Source organism: Polypterus senegalus, chromosome 3 (genome assembly GCF_016835505.1).
Source record: "Polypterus senegalus isolate Bchr_013 chromosome 3, ASM1683550v1, whole genome shotgun sequence".
Taxonomy (NCBI): Eukaryota; Metazoa; Chordata; class Cladistia; order Polypteriformes; family Polypteridae; genus Polypterus; species Polypterus senegalus.
The window spans coordinates 62,450,833-62,474,811 of NC_053156.1; the positions used below are offsets into that span (position 1 = coordinate 62,450,833).

The window sequence follows — 23,979 nt, forward strand, 5'->3', positions numbered from 1 at the left end:
AGGCTTGTCTATATAAGTGGACTTGCCTAGAGTGGCATTTGAGCAATTACAGCTGGCCCAATGTTCCACTTTAAACTGTTACATAACCTATTAGAAACTTGGTGACAAAGCACATCATCCTATTAATCATGTCAAATGACTGAAAGTCCTAACCCAGACTGCCCATCTGTATTGCTGTGTACTCCTTCTCTGCGTCAGTCTCCAGCTTTTATGCACAGCGTTGCCACTACACTCTACCCATCCGAAGTATGGATCCCACCCTTGCTGCGATGTAAATTACCATAAACTCACACCACAAAGCATCACAGTTTGTAGATTTGCAATGTGGCCAGCTGTGAACCTGCAGCTAATAGGTGATCTTCTTTAGTCAGCCACGTAGAGGTGGCCTCAGAACACTGTGAACAGAGCGCACCTCTCCAAACCTAATCTTAATTAGTCCCACAAGCAGGTCCTCCAACTTGTAAGGGAAAATTTAAGGGTTGGTGGCAGGGTTGGCAATCCAGCCGTTGTAAAAAATCTCACACTGTTCCAGTGTGGTGCTGAGGTGTCACCCATTGCATGGCTGCACTTATGTGGCAAATCCCTATTTATCTCACAGTGGGCCTGCTGGTAGTGGACACCAAAGAGCTGACATAAGTCAAATGCAGTAAGTATTATACAGGACTTTAAGTAATCACTTGCTGGTTATTTTGAGTTTCTAGTGTTACAAAATGCATTTCAGGCAGAGATTTGCTGGCTACGTTTGCAGAACTGTGAGTTGAGCTACAGAAGGACTTGAAGGAAGGTCTGAAGGAGGAGGAAGGATTAAAGGATCTGATGACTGCTAGGAAGACAACCTCTACAATGCATGTTCTTTTCAGGAAGGCTGCCTCTCACTCCAGCCATCCATATTCAAATCCTGAGTGACTTTTCCCTGTATACAAATCGATATTTGATGTACCAAAGTCATCTGTTAAACAGAGTAACCCCCTGCAGATAAGTCCATCCTCAAGTAACCATGATCAGTCCGGCTGTATGAAAGGTATCATCTAGTAATGTCCAATGCAAAGGTCACATATTCACCAACATCAAAGTAGTGTCATTAAGGACAATTGAGATTGCTGCAAATAACACCACTGTTACTTCCTCATTCTTGTCAGTATAAAATACAGCAAACATTTTAAAATTACCTTTTTCTTGCAGTGTGGTACACGTGACTTTTATCCTCTTGAATGAACATGGATTCTTTTAATTTTATTTGTATTTGGTGAGATATTTAACCTTTTCTGAGCTTTATTTGAATTTGTCATTTTGAAATATATTTGTATGTTCTTCTGCCTCAGTGGGCACAGGTGTTGGCACCATGGCCACCATCTGTCTTTGTCAATACCTTTAAATCTGCTTGTCTGATCAGAGAAGACAGAGAGTTAATGAGCAGTGGGGTACCCCTAACTCTTCATTTGCCAGGACAAAATCTGAGGAGGCCATATTAAAGTGCAACATTCGGCAGTACTTTTGTTCCTACATAATTTTAAGTGTCTTTTACCTCTTTATTGTTGGCCCCTCTTATCTGTGTCTGGATGTCTCACTTAAGTGGAGGAACAGGTAGGACAAATATTAAGTAGCAATCACTCTGTCAGAGCTTGGCAAATTGGCAAAGAGAAACAGGAAATGCTCTAAACTTTCATTTTTCTTATGTTTACACATTAGGAAGTGGAGAATCTCCATGGTAGTCCTTGGCATTGCTACGATATTGTTACTGCTGTTACTTAATTTGGAAATTGTACAGGGAGAAGTACTGCTTAGATTAAATAGGCTAAAATCAAACAAAACACTAGACCCCATTAAAATGTACCCCCAAGTATTTAGGGAGATTAGCAAGTATGTACAGTATATAAACCCTTGAGTCATATTTTTAGGAATTCAGTATACATTGAGGACATTCTGCAGGACTGGAAAATGGAAGATATTATCCTGTTACGTAAAAATGGTGATTGGGTAAATATAAGCAACTATAGGCCAGAATGTTTAATATGCCTCAAAGGTAAATTAATGGAAGGAGGATTGGTCCCTGCCTTGTGCCCTGTGTTGGCTGGGATTGGCTCCAGCAGACCCCCGTGACCCTGTATTCGGATTCAGCGGGTTAGAAAATGGATGGATGGATGAAATATTAAGGAAAAGATTGAACAATACATGGCAAAAACAGAAGTTTTACTGAATAATCAGAATAAGGTCAGAAGAGCGACGTCATGTTTTACCAACATGCAGGAATTCTATGAGGAAACAACAAAGGATACATTCAGAGTGGAGCATTTCATATTATTTATCGTGACTTTCAGAAAGCATTTGAAAAGGTACCACATGTGAGGTTGGGCATCAAATTAAAAGAAATGGGAGTTCAGGGAGCAGCATGTAGATGAGTACAGAACTGGTTCAGAAACAGAAATCAGAGGGTGATTGTGCAAGGAACCTTATCAAAATTGGCAAATGTGTGGTGTTCCACAGGTGTCAGTCCTAGGGCCACTGCTAGTTTTAATATATATAAATGATTAAAATCGGAATATAACTAACAAGCTGGTTAAGTTTGCAGATAATCTTGAATCCGTTGAATCATTACAAAGGGAACAGACAGCATACTGACTTCGGCGGATTTGTGGCAAATGAAATTTAAAGTAAATGTAAAATATTACACATAGGAAGTAAAAATGTTAGGTTTGAACACAAAGGGAGGTCAGAAAATTGAAAGTACACCTTATGAGAAGGAGTCGAAGTGGAGTCAACACTGTCAACTTCCAGACAGTGTTCAGAAGTCATTAAGAAGGCTAGCAGAACATTAGGTACAAGTCAAAGGAGGTTGTGCTGAAGCTTTATAATGCAAGTAATGTGTGCAGTTTTGGTCTCCAGGCTAAAAAAATGACATGGCAGTGCTGGAAAAAGTCAAGAGAAGAGTGACTAGGTCTGCAGGGGATAAATTATGATGAAAGATTAAAGGACTTGAGCCATTAAAGTTTAGACAATGTAGATTTAGAGGTGACATGACTGACGTGTTCAAAATTATGAAGGGAATTAGTAGAGTGGCTAGAGACTGTTACTTTAAAATGAGTTCATTAAGAACAAGGGGACACCGTTGGAAAGTTCTTAAAGGTAAATTTCACACAAACTATTTTTTTCATACTGAGAACTATAGACACATGAAATAAGTTACCAAGTAGTGTAGTAGACAGCAGGACTTTAGGGAACTTCTAAATTCAACTTTGGTGTTATTTTGGAGGAATTACATGGACTGGATTGGCAAGCTTTGTTGGGTAGAATGGCCTGTTCTCATATACATTTTTCTAATGTTCTCATTTTCTATTAGATGTGGGTCTTGAGTATTTGGGATTCAATGATGAAAAGATTTTTTTTACACTATCAAGCATGTCTTAAGATGCCCTAGAATGCTCATTGCCATAGAATGCTGTGATGGTCACCAGGTCTATGACTACTGTACGTTCTATCTGATCGTGAACGGCCCAGTAGTTTATTCTTTCCATTACTGCTGTTGAGTGGAGTTTTTAAATTTTCTTTCCTCCAGTATCAACGGACTAAATACCAGATTTTACCTTTAATAGACCCTACACTGTTATACCCTGTTTCACTATGTATTTAATGTAATGTGTGTGTTCCAAGTACATACATTTTGTATGGTTACGCAATCCAATGTTAATAGATTGTACATATGGATTTCTGCACATGCTCTGAGCCTGTACTCTGTGAACATCGCTTTACAAAAATAAACTGGAAGTAAAATTGAACATCAACCCTGTGACATGCAATAAATAAATGTCAAATCCATTCTGACAAGAGAACTTTCACACTGCTCATATTCACTGCTGACACACAGAAGAGTTAGGGTGGAACAGGAGGTATGTCTGCTTGGGCAGACTGAGCAGGTCCACCTTGCAGACACACACCAGTTCCAAATGAAGAAGACCCCTTTGTCTCCAGATGAGGAAGCAGAGGATGTAGTGTGGGGAATCACACATTAACAGGGAAGCAGCTGAGCAGACAAAACTGTTAAAAGAAATGACACTTCCTCTTATAACAGGTGAACACACTGCCTGCTTACATAAAGACTATGGCAGGTAAGGAAATTAAGTCCTAATGGAGGAAGTCCAAAAATCACAGAAAGAGGGAGTGGACAGGGAGCACAGAAAATACATGAATTGGTGAATGAAGAAGTCTAACCAATGAGAACAACATACTTCCTATATAAGAAAAAGTAAACTGGGTTTACAGGAGGAAATAAGACAAGGTCGTGTACACACCATTATTGTCCCCAAGCGAGCACTTCTCCTGACCCTGGAGCGCTGTATTTCATTATACATGCAACGCTTCCTAATACGCTCATTGTAGAAATAAAGTGTGCGTTTCTTCTCTTGCTGTAAAGGAAATGACATAGAAAGTGAAGTAAAATCAGCAGCAGCCACATTTGAAAATTGCTCACATTCAGTGCCAGTCTCACCTTTGGGAAAAAGAAGGCAGCAATGACCCGCCGAACACGCCTACAATACACCTCAAAGCAGCATGTGATGAAGAGAGCCACTACTGGCAAGATGGTCCAGAGGTACTGGATAAGGGTCATCCTCCTGGGATCTGGAAGGCAATCTGCAGGAGGTAATGGGAACCATTGCAATTTGTAGACTCAAATGCCCATAAAACCATACACTTTATATCAAGGGAAGAGAAGAAAGAAGATTGGTGCAGACAAACTGAGAAATACAAAGCAAAGAAAGCAATGAACACACAATGTGTTCTGATAATTTAAATATATTATAGGCTGGAGTGAATTCACGAACCAAAAGGAGGAAAGCTTCAAGTAGGGGAAGGACAAGACTGAGGAGGCTTTTAAACTACCATATTATACTTCAGTTATTTCTTCTAAATGTGAAAAAAGGGGAAAAAGACAAGAACAAGATGAAGAAAGTGAGTGCCTTACGCAAGTTGTTGCTGGTCATGGTAAAATTGGATTTCGTCTTAAAGGCACCTATGGTCTTCCGCAGGAATGAGGCCAACATTGATGTTCCACCCACCTTGATCTCAACGTGATGACCACCTGGATTTGAGACAGAGTACACAGTGGTCAGTATTAGGCCTGGTTTCTGAAGTCTACATAATGGATAAGGTCTTAGACAGAAGTAATCCAAACCTTTAAGACTGATTTGGTCATTGCCTGCAATTTGATGACACTAGACTGGCAACTTCACTACTACTGTTTGGGGTTTACACAATTAAACTGAAACCTTCCTTGGGTGTGTGGCGCTCCCGATATCTTTGCAAAAGGACAAAGGCCCAAGTCTTTAGAGTCCTGGTGCTTCCTGTTTAAAGATATGCTAGCGAGACATGGATGCTATCCAGTGACCTGAGACGAAGACAGGACTCCTTGGGCATGCTGTTCTCTTTAGAGAATCCATGGATACTGCTAGTTTGACTTTGTGATGAATGAGTGGTTGTTCATGGAGTCCTGAATGAGGCACATTACCTGCTTTGTGAGGGAAGGTCAGTTACAGCACTACGGCCATGTAGTGTGATTCCCCAAGGGTGATCTGGCTTACAGGATCCTCATTGTCGAGGACGCAAGTGGCTGGACCAAGCCAACGAAACACCCACGCAACACCTGGCTGTGGCAGGTAGATGGTCATTTCTGAAGGGTGTTACTCAACCACCTGTCTCCCAAGGAGGGTTGCCAACCAGGATAACCTGAGCTGTTTCGTTGTGTGGTGGGTGCGGCAACACACTATGACATGAACAAAGAGAGGCATTGCATTTCCTGTCCGGAGCAGAAGGCTGGTGTAGATGGGCAATGTGGCAGGTGGTACACTGGGACTGTGGTTCTAGCAGCAATGGAGGGAAAGTTCAGTACTCAGAAGGGCGACAATCGGGATAGTTACTACTTCTTTTCCAAGTTAAGAGGACTTAAACCACTTGAGAGCAGTGCCAGAGATACCCAGAATGTTCTCCATTCTGGACAATAGAACATCATGGTTGAGACTGTCAAATGCTACACTAAAATCTATCAGAATTAATATTCTGCTTTGTCCAGAATCATTACTTACTGAAAGAAGAGTCATTTTAGAGCTGTGCTGTGTTCTGAAAACAGACTGAAAGTACTCCGTCAGTTTATTACAAATTGAGAAACTGGTGAGTTGGAAGGCCACAACACACAAGAGAACTTTAGACAGAAGATTTAAGTGAGGGATTAGGTGTAGATTGTCGAGATTGTCAGCATCACGACCAGACTTAATTAATATTGGGCTTACAGAAGCATTTTTCAAAGTAACTAACACAGAGCTTGTGTCAGGGGATGTATTCATTATGTCATTACAGTCTGTATTATGACTTGAAGGATCGCTTGAGAAGTGTGGTGGGGATGGAGTTCAATACACAAGTAGTAGGCTTCGTCTTACAGAGCAGATCAGTAATAAATGGGGAAGAAACTGGTTAAATTTGGAAAAAGAACTGGATGGAGAAAGAAGATGGGAAACACACAAAAGGAGGAAGAACTTGTATTAGTTAAATTATTTCATTTTTTAATTTTACCATGGAAAAGGTGAAGGTATTTTTCACAGTCTTCAGTTGAAGAAGTAATCAGGTCAGACGCAGGTTGAAGTAGTTTATTAGCTACAGAGAACAAAACCCTCCAGTTATCATGGGCACTCTTTATTATCCCGCCATAGCGTGCACTCATGGCTGTAGTTAGAAGCCCTTTGATGATCAAAAAAGGCCTGGGGCCTCATGTATAACGCCGTGTGTAGAACTCGCACTATAACATGGCGTAAGCACAAAAGCCAAAATGTGCTTACGCACAGAAAAATCCTGATGCAGGAATCTGTGCGTACTCCAACTACCACGTTCTTCCGCTACATAAATCCCGATCAGCGTGAAAAGTAACGCTCGTGCAGGCGCTTTATGTAATGCCCCAACTCCTCCCAGAATTACACCTCTTTGAATATGCAAATCAATATAAATCGCCCTTAAGCTCAGCCTTCTGTGAAAAGACAATAGGAAAAGCACGGGGGAAAATATAAGAATTTCAGCGAATACCAAGTGGAGGCAAAGGAAAAACATACTATTTGTTCAAATAAACTGTGGTATAATCAACAAAAGGAAGTTGATTGAGTGACATAGCGTGTTGGAGAAACTTGAAAGCTCACGTTCACAAAATCGCACAGTGCCCGAAATAAAAAAGAAGTCACATATCAAAGTCGCCATGAAAAGGCGAGTTGTAGCCCACTGTCTGTGTGTCATATGAAACCTTATTAGGGTACAGAGAAAAAAAGGCACACAGTGGGGAAAAAGCACGAAATGTCAACTTCAATCTCGACATTTCCACTTTAATCACGTAGTTTATTTTGTCATTAAAGTAGAACATCATAAACTTCATCTTAAAATCGTTTAATTAACCAGTTTCTCAAATCACATCGTAATTAAAGTAGCACGTTAAATGCTTTGTTTTGTATTTGATCTTCTATGTGCTCTATGTGTGTGAATCACTACTTGCTTCTTAAACCGGCTCTCTTCCTCCAACTGGACACAGAATCCATTACATTCGTGATATTACAGCTCTCTGAATAACTAAAATACTGAGATGCATACGTGATATCATTTTTATGATGATAGGAGTTAAAGTACGTTATTAAACATGAGTTTCACGGCGCAGTGATTGTGTGCGACCTTCGATGAAACAATTTATTGCAGCAGTACTCAGGTGCGGCTCTAGGCTTGTGGTGGCACTGGGCAGAGGAAGAATCGGTGGCTCCTTCGCCCGCCAATGTCAGTAAGGTAGCTTATGCACTGTGGATGGCCACATCTGTTGCAGACACTGCATAGCCGCCTTGTGCTCGTGACACAAGCATTTAACTTTTGCTGGAATTTGTCGCTGCGTTTTTAGCTGTGTTGTTATTTTCTCTTTCTGTTTTATATTCAATATATATTGGCGTAGCCGCCACTGCAGTCCTTGCTTTTCTTTCCCCAAACAACCGATCGCCACACAATCAGCTCTGTAATAGAAGTTAAGCCATCTGTAAGCTTAGCGCTGATTCTTCAAAACGTGGAACATTGAAATATCTTTGTAGTACATGTTTAATTATTCTATCCTTCACGACACTCCCAGTGAAGAATATAGATTATTTAAATGAAGTTAAAGTTTTATCTGTATAATTTAATAAACATATTTTGCTGCATTTCACCTTAAAAATGTTATCGTCATCATATGTAAATACATGCTTTATAAAGTGGCTCAGGTTGTGCGATATTATAGTGCAAGTTTACAGTGGGGTGATTGTACTTATAAGTACAAACAGTTCTACAAGGAGCAATTGATTAAGTGCATTTAAAGTTCTTGGGATGAAACTGTTTCTGAACCGCGAGGTCCGTACAGGAAAGGCTTTAAAACGTTTTGCCGTGGCTGAGGCAGCGTATCCTTGATGCTGTATACTGATAATTCTCTTTCCGATCAGCTGCTGCTGTGAGTCACACTCAGATAGAATGATATAAATACTCCGAGTGGTGCAGTCAGAGTAATATGGAAAAAGATGATCTGCTGTGGCAACTCCTAACGGGTGCTGCTGAAAGAAGGAGAAGAAGAATAAGAAGAAGGAGAAGTGAGAGTAACAACGCTAAAGCATTTATGGTATTTGGAATACTATGGCTGTTCCCTGGACCATTATATTGTTACAAGTTAATTACAATCAGATGTATTACACTAAAAAACAATATGCGGTTAGTTTCAGTGTATTTATAAAGCTGTGTCAGGAAAATAAGGTGTAACCACACAGGAACAGTAGCCCTGCTTTGATGCTGGGTGCCGCCAGTCTGCAAAACCAAGCGGAGAACTTGCATACGACAAGGTATGAGGTACCGTGGAAAAGTGCGTGGCTTTACGCCAAGTGTAGGTTTTATACATTGCAATTTTGAACGTGGAAAAGTTCTTACGCAACATTTCTGTGCGTACGCACCGTTTATGCATGAGGCCCCTGGGCATGAAAAGTGAAGCCAGCCTTCAGACAGACAGACACTCTCTCAAGGCATCAGCCAGCTGCTTTCATAGATCCTAAAGGAGACCTTCCTGTGTTTTTAAAGGAGCTATTTTATCTAGTTCTGAATAATTGAGGGCTGCGTTATAGAGATCAACAAGACTACCTAATGCGGATTTTAAAGCAGAAGACAGAAAAAAGACAAGAAGATTTCCTAAAGTTAAAGGGAGTTCTACTCAATCCTAAACCAAATGTTGAAAACGTCAAAAGCAAATGAAAAGACATTCTGGTCACAAAGTGAATTCTTCGTATTGATATCTAGAAATACACTATCTACGGCAGAGTGCACAACCAACATGAAAGTAGCACACAACTATTTAATTTATTTACAAAACCGTGAATATTTTAGTAATGTTTTTTTGGTCATTTTTATTTATATATTAGCTATATACATTTCTTTCATGCTGCTGGAATGGCACCCTAATTAACAAACCTTAAATTTTATATTGTAAAAACTCCAAGAATTTGGTGCTACCTACTGTATAAGAACAAATAGGGAGATATTTATCAAAAATCAATAAGACTATTATACGGATTCAGAGATGGTCATATTTTGAAATTGTTTTTTGGTTACACTATTCAGTACAACAACAATTTATTTCTTGCATAAGACAAAAATATACAAGGAATGCCTCAGTGGGCGTTTAACAGGCCCAGTTTTTTGGCAGCCCCCCAACCTCAACTCTCTACGAAGATAAATACAGATAACAAAATATTTGTGTCAACCTAACCTAAATTGCAGAACATGTCAGAGGGTAAAGAAATTCTGATCTTTTACCCTTCTTCTATGTCTTCACTCATGGTATTATCCCCATCTGCTGATTGCAGAGCAGCTATTGATACCATCTGTGTATGCCAGAACATTCCCAACACTTACTTTTGAAGGAGTACTGCACAAAAGAGTGCTTCCTAATGATGTAAAAAATCCTGTAAAGCATCCAGTCAACCACTAGAAATACGCTTATAACACTGGCCAGTGATATAATCTGCAACATGCTCACCATCTATGAAAGAAGAGAAAGAGACAAGCAGAAGGTTAGTCCCATATGCCTTCAGTATATGCTGTCCTCATGCCCCCCAAAAGTAAAATAAATGAATGACTGGAGTTTCCTCTGACAGGCTGGTGTACAGTAAGGCCTCTCACTGGCAGGCGCAGACAAGACAAAGGGGTAAAAATAACCTAAACTGCTGATCCTATGGTTCATCAGCACAGTTTGGAAAGCTTAGATGATAACTTGGCAATACCATTAATGGACTCTTTTCACTGTGAATTGTGAGGGCAGCTAATGTGGAGCAGCCAAAGTAGGAGCTCGGTATTCACCATGGAGCGCATTTCAGATGAGTGCATGGAGAGGCTCCAGGGGAAGATAAAGTCACTGCATTCTGCCCGCCTCAATGGTAACAGATATCTTTTTCCCTGAAAAGATAAAGAGAAACAACCATTTAAAATGTCAATGAGTTCACGATCCAGCAACATGACATTAATCACTATACTTCTGTTTTGTGATGCCACGCTGAATGTGGCATTTCTTTTACAGCTGAACAACACGGGTAATGCTCCAGCAGCAACAGAAAACACAAAGTGTACAGACAAAGTGGAACACAATATTAACAATCAGAAACTTAAGAAACACATTATATACACAATAAACTCAGTATACATTTTATTTGCAGAGAACCTAAAGAAATACTGTACCTGTGCAAATGTGCACCAGGTACCATGCTCTGATATTCTATTGTGTTTTGTTGCCAAATGTAAGCCTGCTCTACAGCACATGCCCAGTGCTTTACCATTTCCTAAAAACCCTGATACTTAAAATTGTTTCTGTCCTTGAATGAATAACCATTGACTATACTGACAGTCAGACATCATCTTCATACTTGCATAACCAGTGTCCACTAAATATCCAATTCATTTCACAGATTTGGAGATTATTGATTTAACAAACACCACACAGCAGCTAAGACCTAGGTGTAATCTAAAATTGGATGCCTAACTGAAAGTGTAGATTCTTTCCATAAGTTGAAGGCGATAAATGAAAAAGCACATTCTGCTCCAAGTTTCCTGATTTGCCATTTATTAGGGTGAATGTAGAAGATATCTAAGAGAAAGTCTTTAATTTAGCACAAGGGAAAATCTTAAGATGTAATACAAATAAAAAAATACAGGAGTAAAGAAAGTCCATGTCTACCTAAACATGAGCTTCTGCCCAACCCTCTCAACTCTAAATTCAAAAGCCAACGGCAAGATGTTGGTATTTATACCTTCTTCCTGTTGTGATATCCCATTTGGTTTCCCGGCCACACCCTTGAATGTCTTGTACTCCCGTATCCTGGATTTTCTTTAACTTGCTAGGAAACCACAAGTGCTTCCTGGCTGCCTGCCGCATGACATGGCCTGGCCAACTCTACCATATACTTAAAGATCTCCACTACATCCAGAAGCAGAGAGGGATCAGAGCAGGCCCCATCCCTGTCTACCAGAGTGTTCTACAGGAAACAGCCTCAAAAATACTCACTTTATCAATAGAACTATCCTGACAGAACCATAATCAGCGCTCAAGGGATGTGACTGTGCTATAAAATGACTTGCTCTATACACATACGCATTACAATGGGGGATCTCATATAATGAAGTAGAATTCAATTCAGTTCAGCTTACTTTGCATAGAGAATTTCACTGAGCGTAGATTCAGAGTGCTGTGTATGAGCAATACGTTATGAGCAGTACAGTATAACATTAATTATATCTACTAATTGGTGTGTGATGATTAATTACAAACATTATTTATACTTTGTTTTATTTACAAAATGGCAGAGATGCTTTCTAGCCTATTATTCAGGACTAGCTGTTCTACCTCTCTAAGATGGGTTGAAATCTAACTAATCAATTTAGACCTCAGTGTTCACATTTGTAGTACAGTGATCCCTCGCTATATCGCGCTTCGACTTTCCAGACAGCTGCTCCATCTGTTGGAATGACAAATGCAATGCATTTTATTACTAGAAATGTTTGTGATGAAGCATCTTTTGGAATGACAGAGACACAGAAACCACATGGACACAGTCACTTATACTTTTGTTAAGGTGGATAATCGTCAGTCATAGTAATGCTTAATCAAAAAACCAAAATCAAAATGAATAACAACAGCAAGCCATATGTTTGCAAAGTTTCTATAAAACATTTGCTTTTGTTTTTCTTTTCATTTTTCAAGTTCGGATAGCCAATCTTTTGCATATTTTCATGGCTCATACAGCATGTGCATCACATGCCTAACAAATATACTGCATCATGGAGACTAGAAATACAAAATGGTGTCCCTCTTAGAAAAAAGGCACAAACTTGCAATGTGTTCACATCACCTAAGTGTTCAAATATATCAACCATAAAAGTAATAATGAATTTTGCAAAAAAAAAAACAAAACTACAAAGTCTAAGAGAAGCTAACAGGGGTTTAACAGAGTCAACTTGCATATTTTTATTAACACTAGTTATTATTCTATATACTGTATTATTTTTGTTACTCCCAGTATGTAAGCAAAATTTTCAAGAAAGATTTAAACAAATAAGAAGACATGACCTTTAATGTAAATTAAATTTACTGGGCAAACACAGTTATAATGAACAATCATGAGATTGAAACTACAAATAACATTTTAAAAAATTTGAAATGAAGTACACCACCTGTTATCACAAACACACTCAAGCTAATTCATGAGTGTTGCTCCAGAATAACAGAAGCAAACAAAAACTTTTGTAGTGAGTGGATTTCATCCATTAAATATTTTATAAGGAAACTTTGAGCTGTTGTTGACACTCAGTATTTATTAAAACATAATGTAGAGTAAAATTTTCTTTTATAATTCCCTGCACTAAACTTTGTAATGTGAACTTTCCCTGTTTGCCACTACACGCTAAGCTCCAATGGTCTGAGTTCATTACTGTATTTGCATGACACTGCATGCCCTTACTGACTTCTTGAACAAGCATTTTCAGTGATCTAATCAAGATCACATAGCACTTGACACCATTATGAACCAGGTGTAAATGCCCTTGTGATTAGACAATCATTGGATGAAAGCTTTACTGCTGCATTATTGAAAGCATCCTGACCAAACGCATCACAATGTGGTCTGGTTGCCTGACTTCCCAGGATTGCGAGCTCCTCCAAATACTGTTAAAATCATTGTAGAAGACCTTAAACAGCTTCATACAGTGTACTCCACCCAACGCCTGAGGAGAGCTGAATCCATCATCTCTGATGCCAACCATTCAGCTCATCCTGTTTTCACATCAGCCTAAAAGTAAATACTACAGGAGCCACACCACATTCTCCACCCACTTCAGGGACAGCTTCTTCCCCCAGTCCATAAAGTCACTGAACTCTTGGTAATCTGATCGTACCTGGCCTGTACTGTACCCACCTGCTGTTTTATGTGTATCTCTGCCCTAAATTACTTGTGGCACAAGAATTTTATCATGCAACAATAAAGATCAAATCTTATCACTATCAACCACATTCAGAGGTAGTAAGAATCAGCAGCTGCATTTAATGTAAACGCAAATGTAAATGCATTCTTCATTTGCATACAACAAGCAGGTAAGTGGATTTGAATTTTGCAAGGATATTGGCATCATATCTCTATACAGACACAATTCACACACTGGAAACTCATTTTAATGCCAGGTGTAAAAATAATCTGGCTAAATTTTTCTGGATACAATGGCAATACAAATTGCATGCTAACACTAGTTGTAAAGGGTGACACAGATCACAGATGATATTCTATTGAAATACCCCAGTACTGTGTGACAATTAACAATATTCCAAGTTATATTATGTACTTATATAGCATGCTTAACCAGAGCCAATTCAGATGGAAGAGATAAATTTCAAGTAATTAGTGGCATACTTTACACTTTGCAAACCACTTGACCCCTTTACCCCCCAGTTAGCATTAAGAACTTTCATATGGATGATGTGTACCCACCTGTTTCTTCCTTCGGGCATCAATCTCCCTGAAATATGTGCTCACATAGTTATTGTCAAAGCGCAGGTCCTCCAGATAGGAATTAGTATATGAGAAGGCTCTGAAAATGATCAGAAAAAGTCAAGACACAGGACCCTCAAGCTATCTTTTCAGCCTATGCTATTTCTCATGCACATAAGGCTAGAAGAACCAGCTCTTAATATGTTCCAAATCTGCCATTTATGTTTCCAAAGCCTAAGTGCATTCCTTTTACGCTGCTTTCAGAAATTGGAATCATAACCATCTGTTTGAGTTTGTCAAGTCCACATTCCATCCTACAACACAGACCTTAAATTGTGCTCTTTTGTATTCATAATGACCTGTAATAATCAGTATGCTTTAGAGTTATAGGTCTCTATCCCCCACAAATGTCTTAAATTAACTTTTCCTTTTTAATACTCAAGACAAAATCTTAAAAAATAATAACCCTGTTTACTCTGTCAGTATCACTGTTGTTCATACTATAACAAATGTTAGGCTGAAAGAGGTAACAGAAAGACCTCTGCTAATCAAAATGAATATCACAAATAGGATGAAAACCAGCCTGTATGATGAGATGGACCTACGAGAGAAAGATGAAGACAAATGTCACAGACAGCAGGACTCTGATAACACCCATCACCCGGCTGACTGCTGATTTCTTGCTGCTCAACCTCTCCCTGAGGTTTTCAACGATAGTGGCTTTGCTGAATTTGTTGCCCACAATGGAGCTCTGGTCAGTTTTCTGCAAATGAAACAAGAACATTAGATAGATAGATAGATAGATAGATAGATAGATAGATAGATAGATAGATAGATAGATAGATAGATAGATAGATAGATAGATAGATAGATAGATAGATAGATAGATAGATAGATAGATAGATACTTTATTAATCCCAAGGGGAAATTCACATAATCCAGCAGCAGTATACTGATACAAAGAAACAATATTAAATTAAAAAGAAATAAAAATGAAAAGAATTAAAATAAAATTAATGTTCGCATTTACTCCCCCGGGTGGAATTGAAGAGTCGCATAGTGTGGGGGAGGAACGATCTCCTCAGTCTGTCAGTGGAACAGGACAGTGACAAAAGTCTGTCACTGAAGCTACTCCTCTGCCTGGAGATGATCCTGTTAAGTAAAGTACACTCTTAGTACACATTAAAGTACACTCTTAGAAATAATGGTTCCTTAATAGCACTTTGCTGGGTTTTGGGGTTGCTTTGCTTGAACCATTGCTTGAAAAGGAACCGTTTCTTTATGGGACTGGTTCTTTGCATATGAAATTGGTTCTTTCAGATTTGAAAATGTTCCTGATATGTGGACAAAACTGAACTGAAACTTAGCCTGTATTTTTGTATGCAGCAAGAGTTCTTCAAAAATTAGGAACCAACTGATATTTCACAAATCTGTCATCATCTTTTCATGACCTCTTATGTAGCCTGTTACAGATCTAAATAAATAATTGTTTTGTCTGGAACCTTCATGTGGATGATTCTTTTGGGAACCAAAAATTGTTCTCCAATGGCATTGCTCTGGAAAACGACTTTCATTTTTAGAGTGTTGGTATTAGGAAGAAGAAGTGGAGATGCACAATGGGCTCTTCAGCTTTAGCAGATGCACACCAAAGACTGTTAAAACTCCATTCATGTTCGGCCTACCTCAGTAGAGACTAGGGAGCACTGAACTTAATTTAACACTTTCAGACATGGTAATTCTAGTTTATAGTGCCTATGTAGAGTATTCAACCCCTTGGAAGCTTTCACATTTTATTGTTATACAACATTGAATCACAATGAACTTAATGTGGCTTTGTTGACACAGATTAACAGAAAAAAACTCTTTAATGTCAAAAGTGAAAACAGATCTCCGGAAAGCAGTCTAAATTAATTACAAATATGCAAAAAAACAAACAAACTGATCACCCCTTCAAGTCAGTATTTAGTAGATGCCCACCAGGTACCTATGCCAGCTTTAAGTTTTTTTGCACTGTATCAGCTTTGCCCATCTGGACACTGCAATGTGTCCCCCTTGTTCCTTTATTTGCTCAGGCTCTGTCAGATTGCACTGCTTGTGGTTCAAATTTCACACAGACATTAGAAGCCTTTTCTTCACACAAAGAACCATAGACATATGGAATAATTTAATGATAGACGGTAGTAATTTAGGGACCTTCAAACCTCGGCTGGACGTGATTTCTTGAGAAATTAGATGAATAGCACTTATGAGCTTGTTAGGCTGAATGGCCTCTTCTCTTCAAAATTGTTCTAATGTGTTAATAATGTGGCTTGACATCCAGCATTCTATTATGCTATCTTAGGGCTTGGTTAACTGTGTGTAATGCTTTATTAATAAGAAATAATTATTTGTTCATATATACTTATATATTGTATATATATTTAATTATATGTAATAATAAAACAAAAAGGTACAGGATAAAGTGATACATTCTGCTTTGATTATATATATATATATACTGTATATATATATATATACAGTATATATACATATATACACACACATACATATATATATATATATATATATAGTCACATACGTGCGCATGGGAGCCAGCCACAGGGACCAAAAGAAGGCAATTCCATGCCCAGCCAGGGGGTGGAGAGTGCATTCAACCCTCTTATTTTGTCCCCGCAGACCAGACATTGGAAATCCTACCTGAATATGAAGATGTCACTTCTGCCTTGGCTCAGAGAATGTCACTTTCTGTCCTGGCCCCGAGGAACACATCACTTCCTATCTCGGCCCCAAGGACAACATCATTTCCCCAAACCTCCCTATAAAACCCCACTTCCTTCCTCTGTTGATCAGTTCTGTTTTGGACTCTGTTCTCTACATATATATATGCGCCAGCCACTTTGTGTCTCTGCTGCTCGCGTATGTGGATTTCACTTTCACGAAACAACAAATCTTTAAATTCTTACAGATACGCCTCTTCACTGGGAAAAAACACTACTTTTCCCTGATGGCAACACAAATTACATGATCTACAAGTCTTCAACTTAAAGTTTAAATCCTAACAATATATTCGATTTCTTTTCGCTGTTCCGTTATTTCACCGAGTAATAATTTCTGTTTGTTTGCGCTAATGCGAGCCTTACTATCATTTTTTTTAAGACTTTTGAATTTTAGTACTTTCATTATCTCTAACCTGCTCTGCATGTGTACCGCGCCAACGTTTTTGAATTGTTTACAACGTTCTACTTTGTCATCTACTCTTTGTCTTTTATTTCTGGCCCCGGGCATAGTTAAATCTCTTGGCACAAAGTCTCGTCTCACAGGACGTAAAAGTATCTCTCTGAAAAAGTCATGTCTCATCCCAGGCTAAAAAGTCTTGTCTCGTCCCAGGATATTTTTTATTATAATAGAGATATATATATAATCATAGCAATTTTATGACTTTATCCTGTACCTTTTTGGTTTTATGCAGCTTCTGAAATCACACAGTTAACATGTAGGAGTTGCTTTTTTAACACAAGTACTAGATTCCTGGAAATGACATGTTTCTTAGGTGCCAATAATATGTTGAGGGACAGATCTCAGATAAGATAAACTTTGTTTGTCATCTTGCCTGCCTTGCTAGGAGAGAGGAACTGCATAATGCTGTGTGTCCCAGATCAGGGTTTCTCAACCCCAACAGGTCGTCAACTTAGGTTTAAACAAAAAAATTAGTCGTGTTTAATGTTTTAGGGTGCTACAGATTGCAGATTTCAGTCCTGTACCCAAAGGGACATTTTTTTTCCTTGCATACCGGGGAGTTGAAACAACTGGCACAAGTCCAGTTACGAGCAAATGATAGCCTGTTACACCACATGCTTCACTAAGAACACCAACAAACATGGAGAAGTTCCTAAAATGCCCCATAGTATCATCGACTCTGAATTCTTTTAATTCCATAAAAACCTCACAAGATTAATCCCAAAAACCTGAACCAAACAGGAATGTTAAAACAAGATACAACCCAGATTTTCAAAGGTATACATTTACTTTTACCATGAAGCGCAGCAAAGTAATGGCTGATGTGTGTTATCTAAAATGTGGTACAATAGAAATCTTGAAGCCTTTAGCTATAAAGACATTTGGAAAGCATGCAACTTGCAGAAGTAAATCAATCAAAGTTTTTAATGAAAAAATGAAAATATTGAGGCTTCACACAAACGTTCTAGCATGTTTGTACAAGAAGCCAGCAGGAACTCAGGGCACTGTCTCGTTGCACATTAAATTGCCAAATATAAGAAAGTGCACACAATTGCAGAACAGCTCATCTCGCCTTGTGTAATAGATGTGATCACTGGAATTCTAGGCCAGTCAGCCGCCTGCAAACCAAAACATATTCCTGTCTATACTGTCTTCACTTTCAATTGATTTTGACAAACTTCAGAAAATCAGACATGTTCAAGTTACCCATTAAATATGGACACTAAATTTGACTCAGTATTAAACACCCGCTTATCATATTATTTTTGTAGTATGTACTACTGTACATAGTTCATCTATCATGTATACTGTACTTAAACAATGTGTGCCATTCAAAGAAAAATGTTGGCTAGTTTACAATAAAATTACTACAAATAAATGGTCAACAATGAACAAAAATGGATAAAATTGGGACCCCAGGCCAAACAGGCTGACAGCCACTGTCGTAGATTATCATGTGGAAAAATATTGTAAATGTAGATGCAGGCTTCTACCAGCTCTGTCATCACCAGTTTGTAAGAATAACAAAAAATTATCTATATTTTAACAATGATTCCTGTCTATAATTTCATTGAATGGTGTACAGACTCAGTTGGATGATTTATCTTCCCTTTCACTTGGTAATTGTGCCTACCTCATTATCCAACTGTGAGATCATGCAGATTTTCAATAACCTCCATTTGAATAGGGAAGTAACGTTACACAAGGTTAAGGTGCTATCACAATACATAAGACTTCATTAAAATGAGAATGTGCAAAAGCGCAGAATATTTACCATACCATTTTTATTTGTTGAGCGCTTAAAAACACAGCATTACAACTGACCGAAACGCTGTACAGTTAAAACAAACCAGACTAAAAGCAAAATATCAAAAACAAACATTACGAGAGAATTAAAACAAAGATACTAAAAACAGGTCAGGGGACCCAATAAAATAGAGAAATAGCAAAAGCAAGTGGAAATGAGACAGGTTAAGAATTAAAAGCCAATGTGAAGAAGTGCGTTTTTAGGCGTGATTTGAATGTGGCGACTGAAGCGGCATGCCTAACCACTAAGGGTAGGGAGTTCCAGAGCCTGGGTGCACAGAAGGAGAAAGCCCTTTCACCACGAGCTTTAAAATGTGCCTTGCAGCCACGTTTTGAGCCAGTTGGAGTCTAGAAAGAGTGGCTTTACTGATACCATATAGGCAGGAATTAGAGTAGTCAAGCTGGGACATAATGAATGCATGGATTACTGATTCCAGGAGGTGGTTAGACAGAATAGGTTTGAGTTTGGCAATTCGCCTGAGATGGAAAAAGCAGGATTTTACTGTGCTGTTGACTTGAGCATCCATTTTCAGGACTGTATCCATTTTAATTCCAAGATTGGAGACAGACGAAGTTACTGGAATGGGAAGAGAGTCGAGGCCAAGGGGTGGGGTCTGTTTGCAGTCGGGACTAAAAACAATGACCTCGGTTTTTGAATCGTTCAGGTGAAGGAAGTTTATAGCCAGCCAGTCCTTAATGTCAGATAGGCAGTCGAAGAGAGGTTTGGTTAAGTCAGTTGGCTTGAGGGAGAAATAAATCTGGCAGTCGTCAGCATATAGGTGATATGAAATTGCATGTTTTCTAAAAATTGCACCTAAAGGCAGAATGTAAATTGAAAATGGAACCCTGCGGGACCCCACATGGGAGTGGGACTGATTCATATGAAAAATCGTCTAGCATGACTCTGAGAGTCCTGTTGCAGAAATATGACCTGAACCAGTCGAGGGCTAAGCCAGATACACCAGCCCAGGATTCGAGTCGGGAGATCATGATGTCGTGGTCGATTGTGTCGAAGGCTGTAGATAAGTCGAGAAGAACCATAATCACATGGAGTTCTGAGTCCAATGCCAAAAGGACGTCATTTAGGACACGTAAATGCGCAGTTTCTGTGCTGTGTTGGGGCCTAAAGCCTGACTGAAAAAGGTCCATTACCTGATGGTCCTGTAGGTGATGAGTTAATTGCTCATAAACTACTTTTTCGAGTATTTTTGACAAGAAAGGTAGTTTGGAGATTGGATGAAGATTGGAGAGAACGGCAGGGTCAAGATCAGGTTTTTTCACGATTGGATGTACAACTGCGTGTTTGAAAGCACGAGGATAAACTACTAGTTATGATCTTTAGGACATCCCAAAGCAATTCAGTAGAAGACCATACATGATCTTTTAAAAAAATGGACAGTGAGAGAAATTAAAGCTCACCACCAGAGATCCAGTGTTTAAGGTAAGGAAAACCCACACACCTGGACCATCATGGATGAGCTGAAGCCCTTATCCATATTGTCCACTGATGAAGAAAAACGATCGAAGGTCTCCCCAAAGTTTGGGTCAATAGGAATCTTATCCTTGCACCAGCCAGTTGCCACTGAAAAATACAACAGTAAAAGAGTGTGAAAAATGTCTACTGAAAAGCAGAGACGTCCACGCCTATTTCTATAAGTAGACATTGCTTGCACAAGAAACTGCTGCATCTTTAAATTAAAGGCATGGACTAAAGATGACTGTATCATAGATTGCAGAGATAGTAGTCACACAGTCTTACACCTAAATATTTCACATGCAAAGGAGAAGGTCATGGGGAGGCACAGCAGATGACTGATCAATGGCAACATAATCTTTTCGTTACATTCCACCCACTTCCGATGAAACCAGTCCTTGCACCGCTGAACAGATTCGTCCACTACAACTGCAAGAGAAAACAAGTGTTAGACTGAAGGTACTGAAGAATGCAGTAGCAACTGGGCAAGAGACATTTCACAATTGGCCACTACAATATGGGATCTAATTAAAGTACTCTGGCTAATTAGTTAATTAAAGTGCTAGTTTTCTTTTTCTTTTTTTCACAATTGTGGCATGCTGTTGTTAGCCACAGGCATGTGCTTTGTTAAGCAAAGCTGTATTTAGTAATTTTATAAATAGACTTTGTCTTCTTGAGCAGCATATAATTGTGGTCAATAGGGCACAAGTCCAAACACAAAACTAAAGCCTGAAAACTTACAAAATATGCCCTTCTTCGAAACACAGAAAGTTCATGCATTTTAATTCATGTTCTGAGATTACACAAATATTAATGAAGTGCTTATCCAAAGTATTTTCACAAAGATACAAAATGGATGATTCAATCAAGGCCAGAAAGACTAAAAGTTTCAAATAATTTTGTTTTGTTGTAATTTAAATTACAATTTTTTGTTGTTTTGATTGCTTTTTGGCCTTTTTGCATTGACACAGCTGAGCTATAGAAGGGTGCAGTATGCACAATAAAGTGTCAGAACTTTGACTCAGTCATACTTAGTGAAAGGCTTCGTACTTAAGGTCAAACAAATAATTTCCACATTTTCAAAGTTATATTTTATATCATTTCATGCCACCACTTTGTGCCTTTTTGTTGTTGACGACGGAGACAATTCATTTCTTGTATAGCTCAAAAGCACACAAGGAATTTCTCACTGTGGCTTGAAAAGGCATTGTTTACCATTGAGACCACTGCTAGCCTGTGACCACTGAAAGCTACAAAGATCAAAGTAGTCACGATTTTGCTATAAAGGAGGGTGTAGTGCTTCAGTTTACATCCAAGTTATTGTGGATAAAATCTCATTCTAAATCTCTTTAGGCTAGCTAGCAAAAAGAATCTCACTTAGTCAACACATTTGGCACGTAATTTCAACTTAGATTTTTGGTCCGTGTTTTTATTTTTAGCTAATTGTTGTTTTTTTTTTTTTTTGATTTAGACTCAGGACCCAGTTAAGACTTGTTCTCTGTTGTTTTTCTTCTTCATCCCCTGTTTCATTATTTTGTGCTTCTCCCTTTCTGCCAAGCACACCTTTACTGTGACAGGACACTGAAAAAGAATTATGGGTTTTGACTCATAGTTCATGTTGTGGTTTTAATTCTGGTAGCGTCCTTGCTGAATTATTAGTAACAAGTTCTGTGAAATGGATTTATTATCATCCCCTGATAATAGTCCTGCAAGCTCCTAACAGACAGACCTTACAAAATTTCTGCCACTTGTTACAACATTTGTAACATGGGATGTAACCTGCCTAAAGACGTAATGGGTAATTACATCTAATCAAAGCACCACTACCCATAGGCTCAAGGTGTCGAGATTACTAAATGGTCAGACAGAAAGCGTAACCATGCAATTCTTTCATTATGTTTTCTCACTCTTGCAATGTGCAGATGCACTCTGTTGTACCGATAGATCTACTTTGTGCTAAACTGCTACAGGCACTGATTCTATTTCAAGATTGTTGTTGATTTTCTTCCACAAAATGTTTTCAACCAGCTCCATTGTGTTTGTCACACACTGTACACATGAAAACTCTACCCTCGCTCATCTCCATGAATGGAGAACTTGTAGTCTTCCCATGGAAAAGACAGTGCCAAAAATCTGAAATAAAATTATTTGTGTCTTCCTATTTTTGTTAATAACTCCCCTCTAAATCAAAGAATGCATATTTTATGAAAGTAGGAAGCTTTATGGCTTAGAAGAGGACAAATCTGCCTTTTGTTCCACATTTGGACAACTTCCCTGATGGTAGCAATTTTAAACCACTCAGGCAGATGTTTTATTTATAAAAATTACCTAGTACAGCTTCACTCAGCACTTTATTTATAAAATTAGCTAGTACAACTTCACTTATCAGTCCTGCAGTGTCTGTAACAAAAACTGGCACATGACGATTGTGAAAAAACAACTTCAATAAAAGAAAAAAAAAATCCAAATGTTTTAAAGGACTACCAAAAATGATAATGTTTTTATCTGTTGCTTACCAGGTTGTTTGTAGAGACAGTCAAGAAAAATTTATAATCTCATGTTTTCATGGAAAATGGATAAGTTCCTGATACAATTTACGTCAGTGGGGGCTCACATTGAACATATTAGATAACACATAAATGTTCACAAAAAAAAGTCAACTTCTGTTACATAATCCATATGTCAGGTATGTGCAGTAGAAATAATCTCTTGAACTCAGGACCACTGATAGTCATGTACTGAGATGAGCCAGGCAATGAGGACACAAAACAAGCAAGTGCAAGGTGCAAATGTGAAAGTGCTTTTAATAACAATAGTAAATTGTCCTCAAAAAATTATTTAATAATCCATAAAAACAAGTGCTCTGGCATAAAGGTTAAAAATAGTAATAAATAAAAAAACCTGCTAAGGAAAATCCAGAGTAAAACCGTGCAGACATCTGGCTTCTTTTTATCTTGCACACTCTACCAGCCCAGCACGTCTTTGGCTCTCTGTCTCCCCAGCTCAAACTACTGGTGTTCTCAGTTGGTGGAGACACCAGCAGATGTGGTCCCATCCTCCAGCTTTTGTCTCAACTTCCTCCTGCAGCATCTGCCATGATGCTCAAAATTGGCACTTTGTCCTCCAAACACCTTTCTGGCATCTGTGGGATTCCTATAAGAGAACACTTCAGGAGCATTGTTCCCTTCTCTTCTTCATGGGGTCACTGACTGCCTTTCTCACTACCACCACACAGCCTCAAACATCCCAATTTGCCTTCCTCCACTTCTTTCCTTTATTCTGATCTCCTTTATCCCTCGCTCTGACTCCCCTTCATACCTCTGTGGGCACAGTGTCTTAATTACAACCCATGAAAAGTCAATGAGGAAATTGGAACCAACTGCACACTTATGTGAAAGGGGCTGCAAAAACAAGTGC

General features: G+C 38.7%; 1 protein-coding gene across 1 annotated transcript in view; it reads right to left on the reverse strand.

The window, feature by feature from the left end:
• Positions 1-23,979, reverse strand: part of dcst1 (DC-STAMP domain containing 1) — a 76,573-nt gene that overhangs the window by 6,027 nt on the left and 46,567 nt on the right. The window contains exons 7-15 of the mRNA XM_039749655.1: positions 20,848-20,991; positions 20,549-20,670; positions 14,651-14,808; positions 14,046-14,145; positions 10,375-10,470; positions 9,931-10,057; positions 4,958-5,074; positions 4,484-4,626; positions 4,287-4,400 (exon numbers count right to left, since the gene is read on the reverse strand). Coding sequence (XP_039605589.1) covers positions 4,287-4,400; positions 4,484-4,626; positions 4,958-5,074; positions 9,931-10,057; positions 10,375-10,470; positions 14,046-14,145; positions 14,651-14,808; positions 20,549-20,670; positions 20,848-20,991 — 1,121 coding nt within the window. The remainder of the gene's footprint in view (positions 1-4,286; positions 4,401-4,483; positions 4,627-4,957; positions 5,075-9,930; positions 10,058-10,374; positions 10,471-14,045; positions 14,146-14,650; positions 14,809-20,548; positions 20,671-20,847; positions 20,992-23,979) is intronic.